General features: G+C 40.4%; 1 protein-coding gene across 3 annotated transcripts in view; it reads right to left on the reverse strand.

Moving 5' to 3' along the window:
• Positions 1-14,029, reverse strand: part of LOC136851888 (3'-5' ssDNA/RNA exonuclease TatD) — a 46,233-nt gene extending 32,204 nt beyond the window's left edge. The window contains exons 1-4 of one of the 3 annotated variants that reach the window (XM_067126224.1): positions 13,430-13,569; positions 9,696-9,826; positions 1,855-2,041; positions 1,304-1,402 (exon numbers count right to left, since the gene is read on the reverse strand). In XM_067126224.1, coding sequence (XP_066982325.1) covers positions 1,304-1,402; positions 1,855-2,023 — 268 coding nt within the window. In that variant the 5' untranslated portion in view covers positions 2,024-2,041; positions 9,696-9,826; positions 13,430-13,569. Of the gene's footprint in view, positions 1-1,303; positions 1,403-1,854; positions 2,042-9,695; positions 9,827-13,429; positions 13,570-13,852 lie in introns of those variants that run through there. The other 2 variants (XM_067126222.1, XM_067126225.1) reach the window with 2 other exon arrangements.
• Positions 14,030-14,483: the final 454 nt, after the last annotated feature.

The following is a 14,483-nucleotide window of genomic DNA, read 5'->3' on the forward strand; positions in this document are numbered from 1 at the left end:
TACAATACCTAATACTAGAGCTATTAGTGTCAGACATCCTGGAAAATTCTAAGATAAGTAAAAAAAACGGGCAAAAAGTCGTAAACCAATGATCAAAACTCGCCTAACACTATCTTAATTATGCTGAAAGGCTACGAAATTATATACTTCACCAATTGAAGATAGAGCAAACAACCAGCAAAATATAAATTTCAAAATTCAAGCTGCTGCCAACCACAGTCCTTTCACCACAGCCAGCAGAAACAAATTGAAGCTTTTTGCTATGTTGTACCTTCTCTTACACCCGAAAGTGGGCGGGGCACATCACCATAACCAAAACAAACTAGCGTGACCCGCAATTTCAAAATTTTAAGCTGCCGGTTAAAAGAAACTAACAGCTATGTAATTACTGGGTAAGTTACTTACCTAAAACTGTCTTACTGTACTTCGTTTTCTAAACAAACAGCATAGAGTACATTCTGGTTGTTCTTAATGATTTTTTTTTCTTTGTGTGCTTTATGAAACAACAATCATAGTTATAATAATACCACAATGTGTTTAATGCATTAACACTTAAAACTTGTGTGGGTGCTTTGGCAGGAATAACTTTTCAAGCCATCTGATTATTATCCATATTTCATTTTAGCAGTTATTTACTGGTTGCCTGATTAGATTTTTTCAGTGCCTCTGCAGGTTAATCTTTTCATCATTTAGGAGAGAAAAATATTTACCATTAACTACAGGGCCCCCTTGTTTCTTTGTTCCGATTTGGTTATCCCTTGGGCTATCCATACTGTCCAGTGACACTAGCTGCTTGAGGTAACCACTGTTGTTGTTTTTGATTGAGCTGGCCTTTTAAATGCCCTCACTGACCACACACCAACAAAACTGAGATTTGGCAGTGGTGGCCAAAAATTTTACCATATCTCTTTCTTTTTATGAAAGTAAATTAGGTTTGTATGGAAAATATGTGAAGTCAAATATGTTTTCGATATTACCTATAAATGAATAAAATTTTTATTTAAATTTCACTTGATCAGGCTCTAACATGGCAAAACTTTTAATTATTTCAATGAGACGTTTGACACTGCACGACTTCCTTACTCGCACCACCCTAGCAATCTTAAAAGTACTTAAAAGACTTAAGTGGTAATATAAAATTTTTTTAAAAATGCCAACATACCTAATATCCTTGCAACACAATTAAAATGAGAGAGAGAGAGAGAATGTTTTCACTCAATTCTCAGTTGAATGCCCCAATCAGCCTCTCCCTTTCCCTCTAAAAAATATGATCACAATAAACATAATAACACAAGTTCCATACCAGCTGTTGAGTACAAGGTCTCTGGGAAGAGGCGAGTCAGGCGGAGTGCTTCTTTGCTGCTGTGTACTGTGATGCCCGTTACCATTATCTTCTGAACTCCTGGAAAGTAATATTTCTACTCTATATATTGTGAACAATAATTAAAGGAAAAACAATGGCATAAAATTACCTTACAATCCTCTCACAATTCAAAACGGTACCATTTTCTATGCACATTGCAACATATACACAATTAAATAACCTCTTTTCTCAAATTTTTTTATCTTTTCTCCTGGCTTCTCTTCTACATTTTATATTTCTATGTTTTTAACTTTTACTTATCTTAAAAACATAATAAAAAAATACATTAACAAGAGTGGTGCTATTTATAGAGTTGTGAAGATCAAGGTTCATTTTGCCACAAAGAAAGGTTATTTTTATTCAATAAATTAACTTTTACTAACCCGAAAGAGTTCTTAAAATCTATTCTTAATGAGCAATGTAGGTTAACAGAGACATAACTTTTGGGCATTAAAGAACAAAACAAAAAAAATGTCCTCCACTGATCTTACCTGCATCGCGAGCTCTAGATACCACGGAGTCTAAGTCCCTTGTGAACTTTTTATTGGTGAGGTTGGCTCCAATGTCTACCATAATATAGCTTTCGGTGTTCATTAATTCACTCATTGCATCTTCGAGGTCATCAATTGGTTGGTCCTTCTTTGCTTCGTTCGTTGCCATCACTCCAAGAGTACTTTACTAGAATGAGGATTACTTTGTTAGCACAGATATCAGTTTAAAAAAAAAAACTACTGTAGTTCCTTTGACCCAATATTAAGGCAGGTAAGGCTAGCAAAGCTGTTGTGTATGTTTAAAAAAGGTGTTTTAGAATAATTACTGAAAAAGGCAACGAATTCTACAAATGAAAATATGACAGCTGTAAAATTGGTATTGAAATTCAACAGGCAATGCAAACACACCCTATTTTGCAAAGGGACTAAAATCATACTGGTACAAGACTAACAAAGACAAACTTTTAATGTAGCATGTAGTCTTAAAATCAACAATTATAAAATAAAAAAGTCCTAAATTATTCTAACTTTTCGCAAAAACTTAAATGCTGGTCTAGGTATAGGAACTGAGTTCCTGGCCAAAATAAAAACTATGGGAAATGGCAGTTATAAGGGCAGATAAAACTCCTCTAGATAGTAGCAGCTTGCCCCTAAGGTCTTGCATAATACAGTTCATCACTCTATTGTTCCCCTTAAAAGTTGAACCACTTGATGAGGGCAAGCAGAAGTACAAAGTAAATATAAGGAAACAGGTACAGTATAAATTAAAAAAACTTGTTCAATGTTATACATTGTACAAACTTACTAATGTTACTTATGAACTAAGAATATGACATTTTTATAATAAAATAAAGCTTTATAGTGTCTATGCTTACCAAGTAATTGCATAGCTATTACGGTAGTTCACTTTACACGGCAGCTTGAATTCAAAATTTCGAGGGTAATACTTTGCACATCTGTGTAGGTGACCAGTTCCGCCCACTAGTGGGAATATGGGGAACAACTTTCAAACTGTTCATGCCTTATGTCCACCAGCAGGGAGGAGGGTGGGCTCCGATCACGTAATTACTTATTAAGTATATATAAAATTTATTTTATTATAAAAATGTCATTTTTATATAAGTAACTTACCAAGTAATTACATAGCTGATTCCCACGCTGATAGGAGGTGGGATACATGGACATATTCTGCTTCAAAAACATTAAGTATGTTATGAATTTGAAAATAGAAAAAACTGCTAGCACTGAAAACCAATGCTTGTCGTTACCTATCAGCTAAGAGAGCTACTGGGATTCTGCCTCTGGTACGTGCTCATCTTAACTCGTAGTGGCGTGGCAGTATAGCTGTGGGTCACCTCCTACTTAGTGGGAACTTTGCAGCAAAGGAAGTACTCCGATGGCTAGCAAAGCATGATAGGTGCTCGCCCTTGCCCTGGGCGTAGCACCAAAATAAAAACAACCAAACGATATTGTCACCTACACGAGATAAAACCACAACCCATCAACTGAGGGTGGTGGGTGGTTCAGGTACAATGTACCCCCTGGCTTTGCAAAAAGCTCAATACCTTATTACAAGGTGAAGAGACAGTAGGAAAAAACAATCCTATGCTTCCTTCCATGATACCATGCCAGTCACTAGAATTGGTCTCAAGGCACTGAAAGATTCAACACTGTTTAACTTCCATTAAAAATAGTGAGAAACAAAGAACGATTACATTCCAAGTAGTTAGAAGGCAGAATGGACGTACAAGGCATAAAATTTATGCAAGCTAAAGAGGTAGAGGCTACCATGACGTCCTTAGCTTTACTTAAAAGAAGGCAAACTGCTCTCTTAATTCTGAGTGTGTCACAAGTTAGAAGTACTTGAGGGCAATACGTTCTAGTTAGTGAATGAAACAGATCTTGCCATATCACCATATGAAGAGGATGGTCCTCTGAAAAACTCCAAAAAGGGCAGAGACCTCCCTATTCTCCCACAGAGCTGGAGAGGGTTTGAACGCTTGGAGAATGATCTGGTGTCAGGCTGTAGCTGGTGCCAGAAGCGCTGAGCGCCAGTCGAGCTAAGAGCTCGTGACTGGCGTGAGCTAGCGGGCACCTGTGGTAGCTAGCAGGTGCTTGTGGGAGCTAGTGGGCACCTGTGGGAGCTAGCAGGCACCCGTGGGAGCTAGCAGGCCCCCGTGGGAGCTAGAGGGTGCTTGTGGGAGTTAGCGGGCGCTCATGGGAGCTAGCAGGTGCTCGGAGCAAGAGCTAGCACCAGCTGGGCGCCAGGCGAGCTGGGAGCCAGACAAGCCAGTAGCTTGTGGCTCTGGAAGCTCCATAGTTGGCACCAGACAGGAGCTGATGCCAAACTGTAGCTGTCACCCAGCGAACTAGGCAACAGGTGAGCTAGATGATCGGGATTACTTGAAAAAAAGGGAGATGCAGAGGATGACTACACTTCCAGTAGGGCTATGTGGAATGGAAGCAGAGACACGGAGGACGAATATAATTCCAGTAGGACTAAGCAGAATAGAAGTAAAGGACAATTGAGCCTGAAAGCTATGGAGGTAGAGGATGCTCTGATGTTCTTGACTGTCACTAAAAGGCAAAATCTTTCCTTAAGCATTAAAAAATAAGCCCTTCCAGGATGTGATCTTAGTCCAATTCTGCTCATGTAAAAAACCCAAAAGCTGTAGCTGGACAGAAGGTTCCCTCTTCTTCAATCAATGATGTCTGTTTAACTTCCTAAAGAAGAAGGGACAGATCTGGAGCTTGAATAGATCCTCGTTATGGCTAAAAATCCCAGGGTAAACGAGGAAAAAAGCATCTCCCTGTGAAAATACCTTCTCTAAATGATGACTTGGATCTCACTAGGCGCCCTAGTCTAAGCCAGAGGTCACTCGGAAGGGTGTCTTCCGTGTAAGGTTGCTGAGAAGAGGAAAAGTATATATTAGTTTAACCAGACCACTGAGCTGATTAACAGTTCTCCTAGGGCTGGCCCGAAGGATTAGACTTATTTTACGTGGCTAAGAACCTATTGGTTACCTAGCAACGGGACCTACAGCTTATTGTGGAATCCGAACCACATTATAGCGAGAAATGAATTTCTATCACCAGAAATAAATTCCTCTGATTCTTCATTGGTCGGTCGGAGATTCGAACTTGCGGCCAACAGAGTGGTAGCTGAGAACGGAACCCATTCGCCCAACGAGAAACTGCTGAGAAGAGGAGCGCAGGGGATCAAGCAACGGACTCGTCAGTCATTCAAATACATCCAGGCTCCAGAAGACCGGATTCCTTCCTCGCTTGGACGCATCAAAGACGAGATAAGGTTGTCAAAAGCTAGGCCCCTGTATTTAAGCACTTAGTTAAGCATAGATCAATACCCTTTACTGATGGAGCACAAAAGATGTAGATATCCTCAGGTACAGAAGGGGTATCTGAAAATGGGCCATAGATGTCTCCAAGGAGAAGGGTAGAGACTGCAACCGCAGCTTCAAAAAAGATCCACTTAGACTGGCAGATGGGGCTAGAAGAATGACATCTGCAACCACATTAGTTTAAGCAATAAGACTAGCAGAAAAACCTTGTACTGATGCTTTCTGAAACTTCGAAGGTTCCTTGAGGTGGCAAATACAAACATACACGGTCTGCCCCATGGACTCCACAGTTCCCGCCAGACCAGGGAATGTAAGGAAGTACAGTACCTGCTCTCAGTTTGTCCGCAAGAACTTTAGATGATCTGAATGAAATCGAATCTGATCTGTTAACAGCAGAGGTTCTCTGCTTGGAGAGAAAATGAGAGAGAAAGCGAGCCTTTCTCCTCTACGTATACGCTATGAATGAAATCTAGTCTAGAGAGAACTACCACAGTCCAGGTGTAAACTAAGGTCAAGAAGCACTGAAACTCCTGACAGAAATGCTTACAGCTCTCTAACATATGTGAGAAGGATCCATCATCCGGGGAGCACGGCCTGGAAAGTTTCCAGTTAACCCGTGGGTCCCTCAACCAAGATCCAAGGTGAAAGCAGAAGGCTAGGTCCGGGCTGAGAGGAAGAAGGGAGTTCCCTACTTCATCTTGTATGTAAAGCCACCATTGCAGGTCCGACTCATATGAAGTTTGTCTAACTTGACTAACGTCTCGGTGGACGATGAGTTCCCAGTACAGTGGACTCATCCACTAATGTTCCAAGAAAGAAGAAAAATGGGGCAATATTCGCGGACCATCTGAAACAAGCTGTGATTCTCTAGGCAGACGGAAAGCCCAAAAATTCCGAGTGTTGAGACTGACATCCAAAAAGCTGACTCTTGCAACAAAGACTGTGTTCTGAGGAAGAGGTGATATACGTCTGAGGGCAAAAAAAAAAAAAAAAAAAACAGGGCTGATTGCGACTGTGCCGCTCTCACAGTAGAAAAAGAGCACCAGAGCTCTCTCTTCTTGAAATTCCAGAGAAAAGAGAAGAAAGCTCTAAAACCCATCTCAACTTTCCTTGTCCATACAGGACAGGACTAAGAGACAATCTGAGGCATTGTCTCTCGGTAAACACCTGGGAGTCCTCTATCTTCTTAACCTGTGCTCCTGCTGCTAGTCAAGAAAAAACCTTTTACTGTACTTTAAAAATCTTGACAAGATCTCCGGCAAGGAGGTCTTGTTCCATTGAAGCACCAGAGGGAACTAAGTCAAAAGACACTTGTCTTGCTCCCTTTCCAACAGAAGTCAAACTCCCAACTCTCTGAGAAACTTCTTAGAGGACGAAGAAAAAAAGCCAGAGGAGGGAGATTCCTTCAACAAGCTCATAAATTCAGGACACAAAAGACCCTGTCTGCAAAGGACAGGGCTTGAAACAATAATTGTCACTAAAAAGGGAGCAACGTCGGCTCATCTTGAACCCTAGGCAAAGGTGGAACAGATTGAAGAGCCAAAATGCTTGTGAGCAGTCTGTATGGTGCTCAGAGGCAGGAGTCTGATACTGAAGAGTTGGTGCCTGGTGATCGGAGACTGGTGCAGGCCACTTGAAAAGCTGGAGCCAGGCATTCAATCGGAGACTGGCACTCAAGAAAGAACAACAGTGTTCTCAGCAAAAACGGCCACCAAGTACTAAAGAGGAATAGGCACAAGACATTAAGAGGGTGGGGCCAGGTGCATGAGAACGGACGATGGGAGCTCTGAAGGTTGGCGCCAGGTACTAAAGAGAGTGCTGAGCACCCAGGAACTGGTGTCGGGCATCTGGGAGTAGGCACTGAGAGAACAGGAACTGGCGCCAGATGCTCGTGAAGATGATGATAACACTACACATCTATCAAGATGCCTTTCCAGTGGCTGTCTAACACTAAACATCCATCAAGATGCCTTTCCAGTGGCTGTTTGCCAATTTCTGGGAATGTACTACAGGTTCTGCTGAGGGGGCAACTACCCATGGGCAAACCCCACAGACCTCCCTTGGACTTTCAGTATGCCTCCTCCCAGGTTTAGGGGAGTCTGACAGCGACCTTCATCTAGGAGATTCAGCAGGACATGCAACCACCTCCTCCACCACATATCCACCAAGATGCCTTTCAGTGGCTGTCTGTCAATACCTGGGACTGTGCAACAGGTTTGGCAGAGGGGCCAACTACATGGGGGACTTCCCACCAGCCTCCAACGGACTTTCAGTATGACTCCTCCCAGGTCTAGAGGAGTATGACAGTGACTTAGGTCTAGGAGAACCGGCGGGCCACATAATCACCTCCTCCACTGCACACCACTCACTTTGCAAGGTTAATTTTCTGTTAACCCAGACACAAGACTGGTGATGGTATGGGAAGGAAGCTATGGAGCCAGGCACAGAAGTAAGTGGATAAACACATACGGCTAGTAGAAGGAGAGAAAAGGGGTATGTCAGCTTTGTACATGTCTAGCTGACTGCTACAGTTGCCATCTGTGGGCGCACCTGGGCGTTTATGGGCACTTTGGGGCGACATGGCTGCACAGAGCACGAGTTGGCACCAGATGGTAGGAGTCACCCATGGGCACTTGGGTGCTTTTGGGAGCCTTTAGCTGCTCAGAGCACGAGTTGGCACCAGGCTGAAATGGGCGCCAGTGGCTGCTTCTGGTTACTGGAAGTGTGGAATGTTCACGATCTGTGCATCAACCTAGATGCATGTTATCCTTGCATAGGAGACATGAGAAACTTCTCAGAAAAAGGTACAATTTATTAAGTGTACTGACGAAGCAAGTACTCTACACAATATACTGACAAAGCAAATACTGGGACCAATTCTTGGCCAACGATAAAGTGTTGTTTTAACTTGTTAGTTGTTGACACGTATCTACGCCTCGTACCACTTCCAAAGTGCTTGCAGGGTTTCCATTATCAAATTAAAAGTTTACTCATCAAATGTATTGCCCTGAGTATGCATCATCATAATACATATTCCACACTCACTGTTTGGTATTCCATATCACAGCATTAATAACAAAAAAAGTTTAAAGTTCATCTGAAAGACTTCAAAACCCAAACTGCATCAGCTCAAGAGGAAGCTTGCTATATAATCTAGGAGCTGCGTAACATGCACCCTTCTCTTCTTACTATTTTCTGCCCGTACACTTTCAATTCTCTGCAAGGAAAAATGTGAGGGTTACCGTAATATTATTTACCAACGGCTAGCAAGTATACTAGGTTCGGTGACCAAACATAAAATGCAAATCTTTAGCCTAAAGGAATGACAAAACATCCAAGAATTACTTTTAAGGCAATTATATAATGATGGCTTGCGAACAGTTTAAGCTCTGTAAACCCCACTGATGTAAACAATTTGGAGTAAAGGAATGGCGTAAGATGCAAGAATTACTTTTAGGGCAAAACTACAATGGCTACGCTCAAGTAGCCTAGGGGAAAAAAAAAAAAAAAAAAAAAAAAAAAAAAAAAAAAGTTCGCCTGGATTAGCCTAAAAGAATGACAAAAAAATTCAAGAATGATGTTAAGGCAAATAATCGACAGCTAGCGAGTGCCTATGCCCAGAAAACACCATTTGAAAATTAATATTAAGGCAAAATTAAACCGAAGACTTGCAACTAATCTGCGTAAGATGCAAGAATTGCATTTGAGGGAAAAATTACATCGGCGGCACACAAGTAGCCAAGGCAAAAAAAAGTTTTGCCTGGATTAGCCTAAAAGAATGACGAAACACTGGAGAATTACTTTTAAAGCAATTATAACGCCGGCTTGCAAGTGTCTATGCCCGGAAAACACCATTCAAAAATTAACTTTAAGGTAAAATGATATCACAGGCTTGCAAGTAATCGAGACCCAATAAACAATTCATAATGCAAAAGATTCAGCCTAAAGGAATGGCGTAACACATATGAGGATTACTTAAGGGCAGAGTTATTATCAGTGACTCGCAAGCCTAGATATAAACAAAAGACTTTTAGACAAAAATCCTGATGATGAATCAACTTAATAATAACAAAAACAAGGAAAAAACTCATCCTGAGAGTTCATGTAGGTTACAGTTCTAATATGTATTCCAGTACATCCACTGAAATCCAGATATTATATCTGGAAAATAATGAATACAGCTGCCGCCATACTCAGTGTTCACCCGAGCACGGCAGGAACAGATTGAGGTGATCTGCTAAAGACGTTCCTAATATTCCCACTAGTGGGCAGAACTGGTCACCTACACAGACATGCGAAGTGTTACCCCGCGAAATTTTGAATTCCTAGCTGCTGTGTAAAGTGAACTAATAGCTATAAAATTACTTGGTAAGTTACTTATATAAAAAGTTTTTTTTAGCTAATACTGTATCTAGCTAAAGTAACACCTGCTGTTACAATTAGTACAGGTATGTTTGACTCAGATCTGTGGTAACTACTAACATTATTTCTGAAGTAACTCAGTGTCTTCTTTGTATGACACAATCCCATCTTTCTAGGGGGATGGTGGTACTTGTGTTTCCCTTCTTGTTTGGGAAGGACCTGCTGCCTGTCTCCTCTTTCTTTACTTATTCCTGAAAAAAGATGAACTACTCTGCACCAGTAATGACCTTGACAAAGGTAGCATATAAGCCACATTATCAGTGACCAACGTCCATTCACGCACATTCTAGGCACTGATTACCACAGAATCTTGCTAATTCTAGAGGGATTCAACATTAAAAATGCAACAGACTACCATGCATCAGAAGCCACAGCAGCACTGGATAAAACACAAAAGCTCACACAATATTCCCAATGACTCCCTGGCACTGCCACAAAAAGTCTCCCAATTGTCTACACTGCTTGCATTTCATCATTAAGGAAAAGCCTGTCAACAGAAACAGTGACGTTAATGGGACATTGCTGAATTTTGACATTTTTTCTATTTCAAGTATATGGTGTCCCAGTTGATACAACCTACGGGATAGGCTTCAGGTCATTACCAGTTATCACAATACTGTATTTGATTTCCCCTTTCACCAAAAACATCAATGGACCCATTGTCTTTGTTACAGGACTTAGGACTGCTCCTCTTCAAGTCTTTGGGCTGGGCTGCATGAGCTAAAGATTTCCTCAGGGGAGCTTAAAATATCATGGTATTCTTCAAGGAACTGGTGGCATGGGAGGATTAGGCTAATATATCACAGCTAACCTACATCTGAATCTTAGTCCAGGCTAATCATGGGATCCTCTCCCATATGCTGTGGAAAAGTAACAGATGGCAGTACTGAAAAATTTTAGTAACTTGTACAAAACTTATTATATTTTATCTACATTTTTTTTTTAAGCAAGATTAGGCTATCTTGTCAACTCTCTTTCTGGCTAATGTGTGTAGAGGCACCATGCATTAGCGAGCCATACTTTATGACCAAGAGGCTGATGAGTTCACTGTCTTCATCTCCCTGTCCTGTCTCCTTCCTAGAGTACACTTCAGACCTGCAGTTACAATTCCTTAGTTCGATGTGATTCTCAAGGTTTCCTCCTTAAAGATACAATCTTCTGCTTCCTTAAAGCATTGGGTTCCATTGCTAAAGTCAATCCCAAGAGTTTTCAGATGGATCCTCAGCCCCAATCAGCCAATTCCTGGGTTTTCAACAGCTCAACCTTCCCACCCAAATTGCATTTCAGGCTATTTATAAGCACTGGTAATGCGTTTCCGAAAAACTAGTTGCCTAAAATATTGGAACTGTAAGATACATAAACTGTGTTGCTAGCCAGCTGATACTGTAATTCTGAATTGGAAATGGAGTGCCTTGGATTTGTGAAGACCACAAAAGTAAGTTATTTATAAACACTGGATTTAAGCTAAATGATTAATTTTGTTTTAAAAAATCTGAGAGCTGTTGAAACTTCAACAAAATTTCATGGCAGTCACATTCGTAACTCCTGTACACTAGGCTATACTTAAACTTCTATATACAAATGTATAAAGGGAAATGAATCTGACACTGCTGCTGCCACCTTTCCTAACTTTTTTTTACTGTCCTATGTAAGTCAACACCTTTCCAAATTTTTGTCTTTGCACATAGGCCTATACCATACAACTGATTTTCTTTAATTCATTTTCATCACCCACAATTCAATTTGGTAAATGTAAAGGGGTCAGCTGCATGTAGATCTTGTTTATCGATACAATTTTTTTTACTTTAAAATAAAAAAAAATGTGTATATAATTCAGTGCAGGTGAAATAAGTTGAGAAATTTAACCCTATATATGATGAGAATTTCACCTTCTTTTTATTTTCATCCCCAAGGGAACAGTATTATGCATATGTGTCCTGCATACCTTTCACAACGTTTAGTACCATCACCCTGGTTCTTCTTTGGAGGGGTGGTAGAGCTTTCGACCGGCAATCTGTTGGCCCAGCGTTCGACTCTCCGAGCCGCCAATGAAGAATTAGAGGAATTTATTTCTGGTGATAGAAATTCATTCTTCGCTATAATGTGGTTCGATTCCACACTAAGCTGCCTTGCTAGGTAACCAGTTAGTTCTTAGCCACATAAAAATAAGTCTAATCCTTCGGGCCAGCCCTAGGAGAGCTGTTAACCAGCTCAGTGGTCTGGTTAAACTAAGATATACTTAACTTAGTACCATCAGCTCGGGGAGGAGGAGGAAAAAAAAAAAAAAAAAAAAAAAAAAAAAAATTTCTCATTAACTCAGTAGATTTCTCAGATTATCTCACCTGTATTGCATTATATACACCCTTTTCTATACTGTTTTGCCAGAAAATTATATTAATTATATCTTTGTGCAGCCATTTCCTTTCCATTTACCTTACTTCCATGAAGGAAAGCTGGTTTTAACAGCTCTTCCAATGTCTGTTACATAGGCTACAGTATTAATCTTACTGAAGCTCAAGGAATTTGCGGGCTCTCAAACAAAAAGCTTATAGCTGATACTTCTACCTCATTTTAGGTTAGCAAATTGTAAGAAAAAGTATGGACTTTCACAAAAGAAAAAAAGGTAGATCTAAGTAGTAGCTCCGCGGCAGCGATTTCCTTCTAACTTGACTTTTTCTACAGTTTTTTGGTTGCTAATTATGGATTTACCTTCAATTATTGTTGCACAAATGTAATTAACCTGTAATTAACCCCAGAAGTCCATCCAACAAGGGGTTTCCATACGCGATCTTCACAAGACAGCAAGGGTACGTCTGTTTGCAATGGTTCATATCCCGTCCAGCAAGTGCAATAACTTGATAATGTATGGGCAACCCCTCCCGGTATTTCTAAGTAACTGATACATCGCAGGTATTTAGCGAGAAATGGCAGTTTCTTATAGTATTTTGGTTGCTTATTTACAATTTAACATTATTTTTGGGGGGGTTGGCTGTAATTAACCTCTGAAGTCCAACCAACAAGGGGTTTCCATACGCAATCTCCACCAAACAGAGCACAGCTACGTCTGTTTCGAACGGTTCATATTCCGTCAGGCAAGTGCAATGCCTTGGAAACTGGTTTTTTCTACACTTTTAGGGCTTCTGACACTGGCAGTGCTTTTGTTTGTTATTGGCCAAATGGAATGACCCTTTGCCGTGTTAAGTACTGGCCGGGGGGGAGGTACCCATACATTAACAAGTTATTGCACTTGCCGGACGGGATATGAACCGTTCCAAACAGACGTAGCCGTGCTCTGTCTTGTGAAGATCACGTGTGAAAAACCCTTGTTGGATGGACTCCAGGGGTTAATTACAGCCGACCCCAAAAAATAACGTTAAATTGTAAATAAGCAACCAAAATACTATAAGAAACTGCCATTTCTCACTAAATACCTGCAGTGTATCTATTACTTAGATCTAACCCCCCCACCCCGCCTTGGCCAGTACTAAACACAGCATAGGGACATTTTATTTGGGTGACAACAAATTCTTTGGGTTAGGCCAAAACCCTATCTATTAAAAAACCACGACCCTTTTCCTTGTTTGCTTACTAGGTTGTAAATTTATGTTATGCATACACTACACAATTTAGGTCTTATTTATGTGCAAAACATTTTTACTTGCTTACTACGATAATGGGATACTTTTACATTACCCTTTTATACTTTGCTTATCTATGATTCGTCCAAGCCTTAAATAGGCTTGAGCGAAGGGAGTTTAAGCTGAACTAAATTATTTACAAGACTTGCCATGTACCCTAAGATAAGAAATGAAAAATACAGCAATGGCTTAAATTTGACAAGCAAAATGGTTGACACGATGACTAGGCTACAAAGCTCCTCTGGAAACTGTAACTTCGCCAAACCCAGACTTTTCTCGCTCCTGTCGTGAGTCACAGATAAGCCAACACCTGGCTCACCAACTTTATCTTTTCGAGCCTAATCATTGCGCTTTTAACCCACCACAGGAGATTAGTGTACAATTTAAACATGCACTGCAATAATCTTCCAAATGAACAAAATTACCAACATCACATCATAATTTTATTACGCTTTGAAAGTTAACTCTAGGTCTCGTCAAAGTCAGTGGGCGAAACCTTGGAACTAATTCTCAAGTTTGAGAAATACCCATAAAAGGCGATTAAAGTAACTTGAACAACATAAAAAACTTATGACTTACATTCCTTTAAATAAGTATAAAACGACCGGTTCACAGGGAAACTTAGACGAGGGCTCACAGTAACACAAAATTGGACCTTTTAAATCATAAAAGTAAATTCACGGCCAATTTCTCTGACGTTTCTTCACCGTGGCCATAGATGAAAGGACCTGGTCGAACCCCTCCGTGAACACAAACAAAAGAGCATCGTCTCAGTGCTGTATGAAACATCTCGCTCTTTAAACCTAATATATTATCTAACATTTTGTTTCTTGGATGCCACAGATCCACATGAGTCATACGCCAAAGAAAGAAACAAAACATTGGGGGATAAACTTTTAGTAAACTTCGTTAATAGGAAGAGTTATGTTTATGACTCATTAAAATATATATAGAAATTATCTGTAAATCTAGCTACTCACAGAACAACAGCCTTTATCAACTAAAAAATGCCTCATATATATCTTAGTAATGTTTCCAACAAAAAAGTATATAATAGGATCTTTATAGCGAAGTCCTTCCCCTATTTCGCCTTGTCCTCGTTTCTGACAGCGATGTGATTATTCCATTCACCGCAAATGGCTAAATCATCTTCTAAGAATGTCTGCTATTCTGCGTATTTCGTCATTTTTATGCGCGACGTAGCTTGGGA

The sequence above is a fragment of the Macrobrachium rosenbergii genome, chromosome 24, assembly GCF_040412425.1.
Source record: "Macrobrachium rosenbergii isolate ZJJX-2024 chromosome 24, ASM4041242v1, whole genome shotgun sequence".
Lineage (NCBI taxonomy): Eukaryota > Metazoa > Arthropoda > Malacostraca > Decapoda > Palaemonidae > Macrobrachium > Macrobrachium rosenbergii.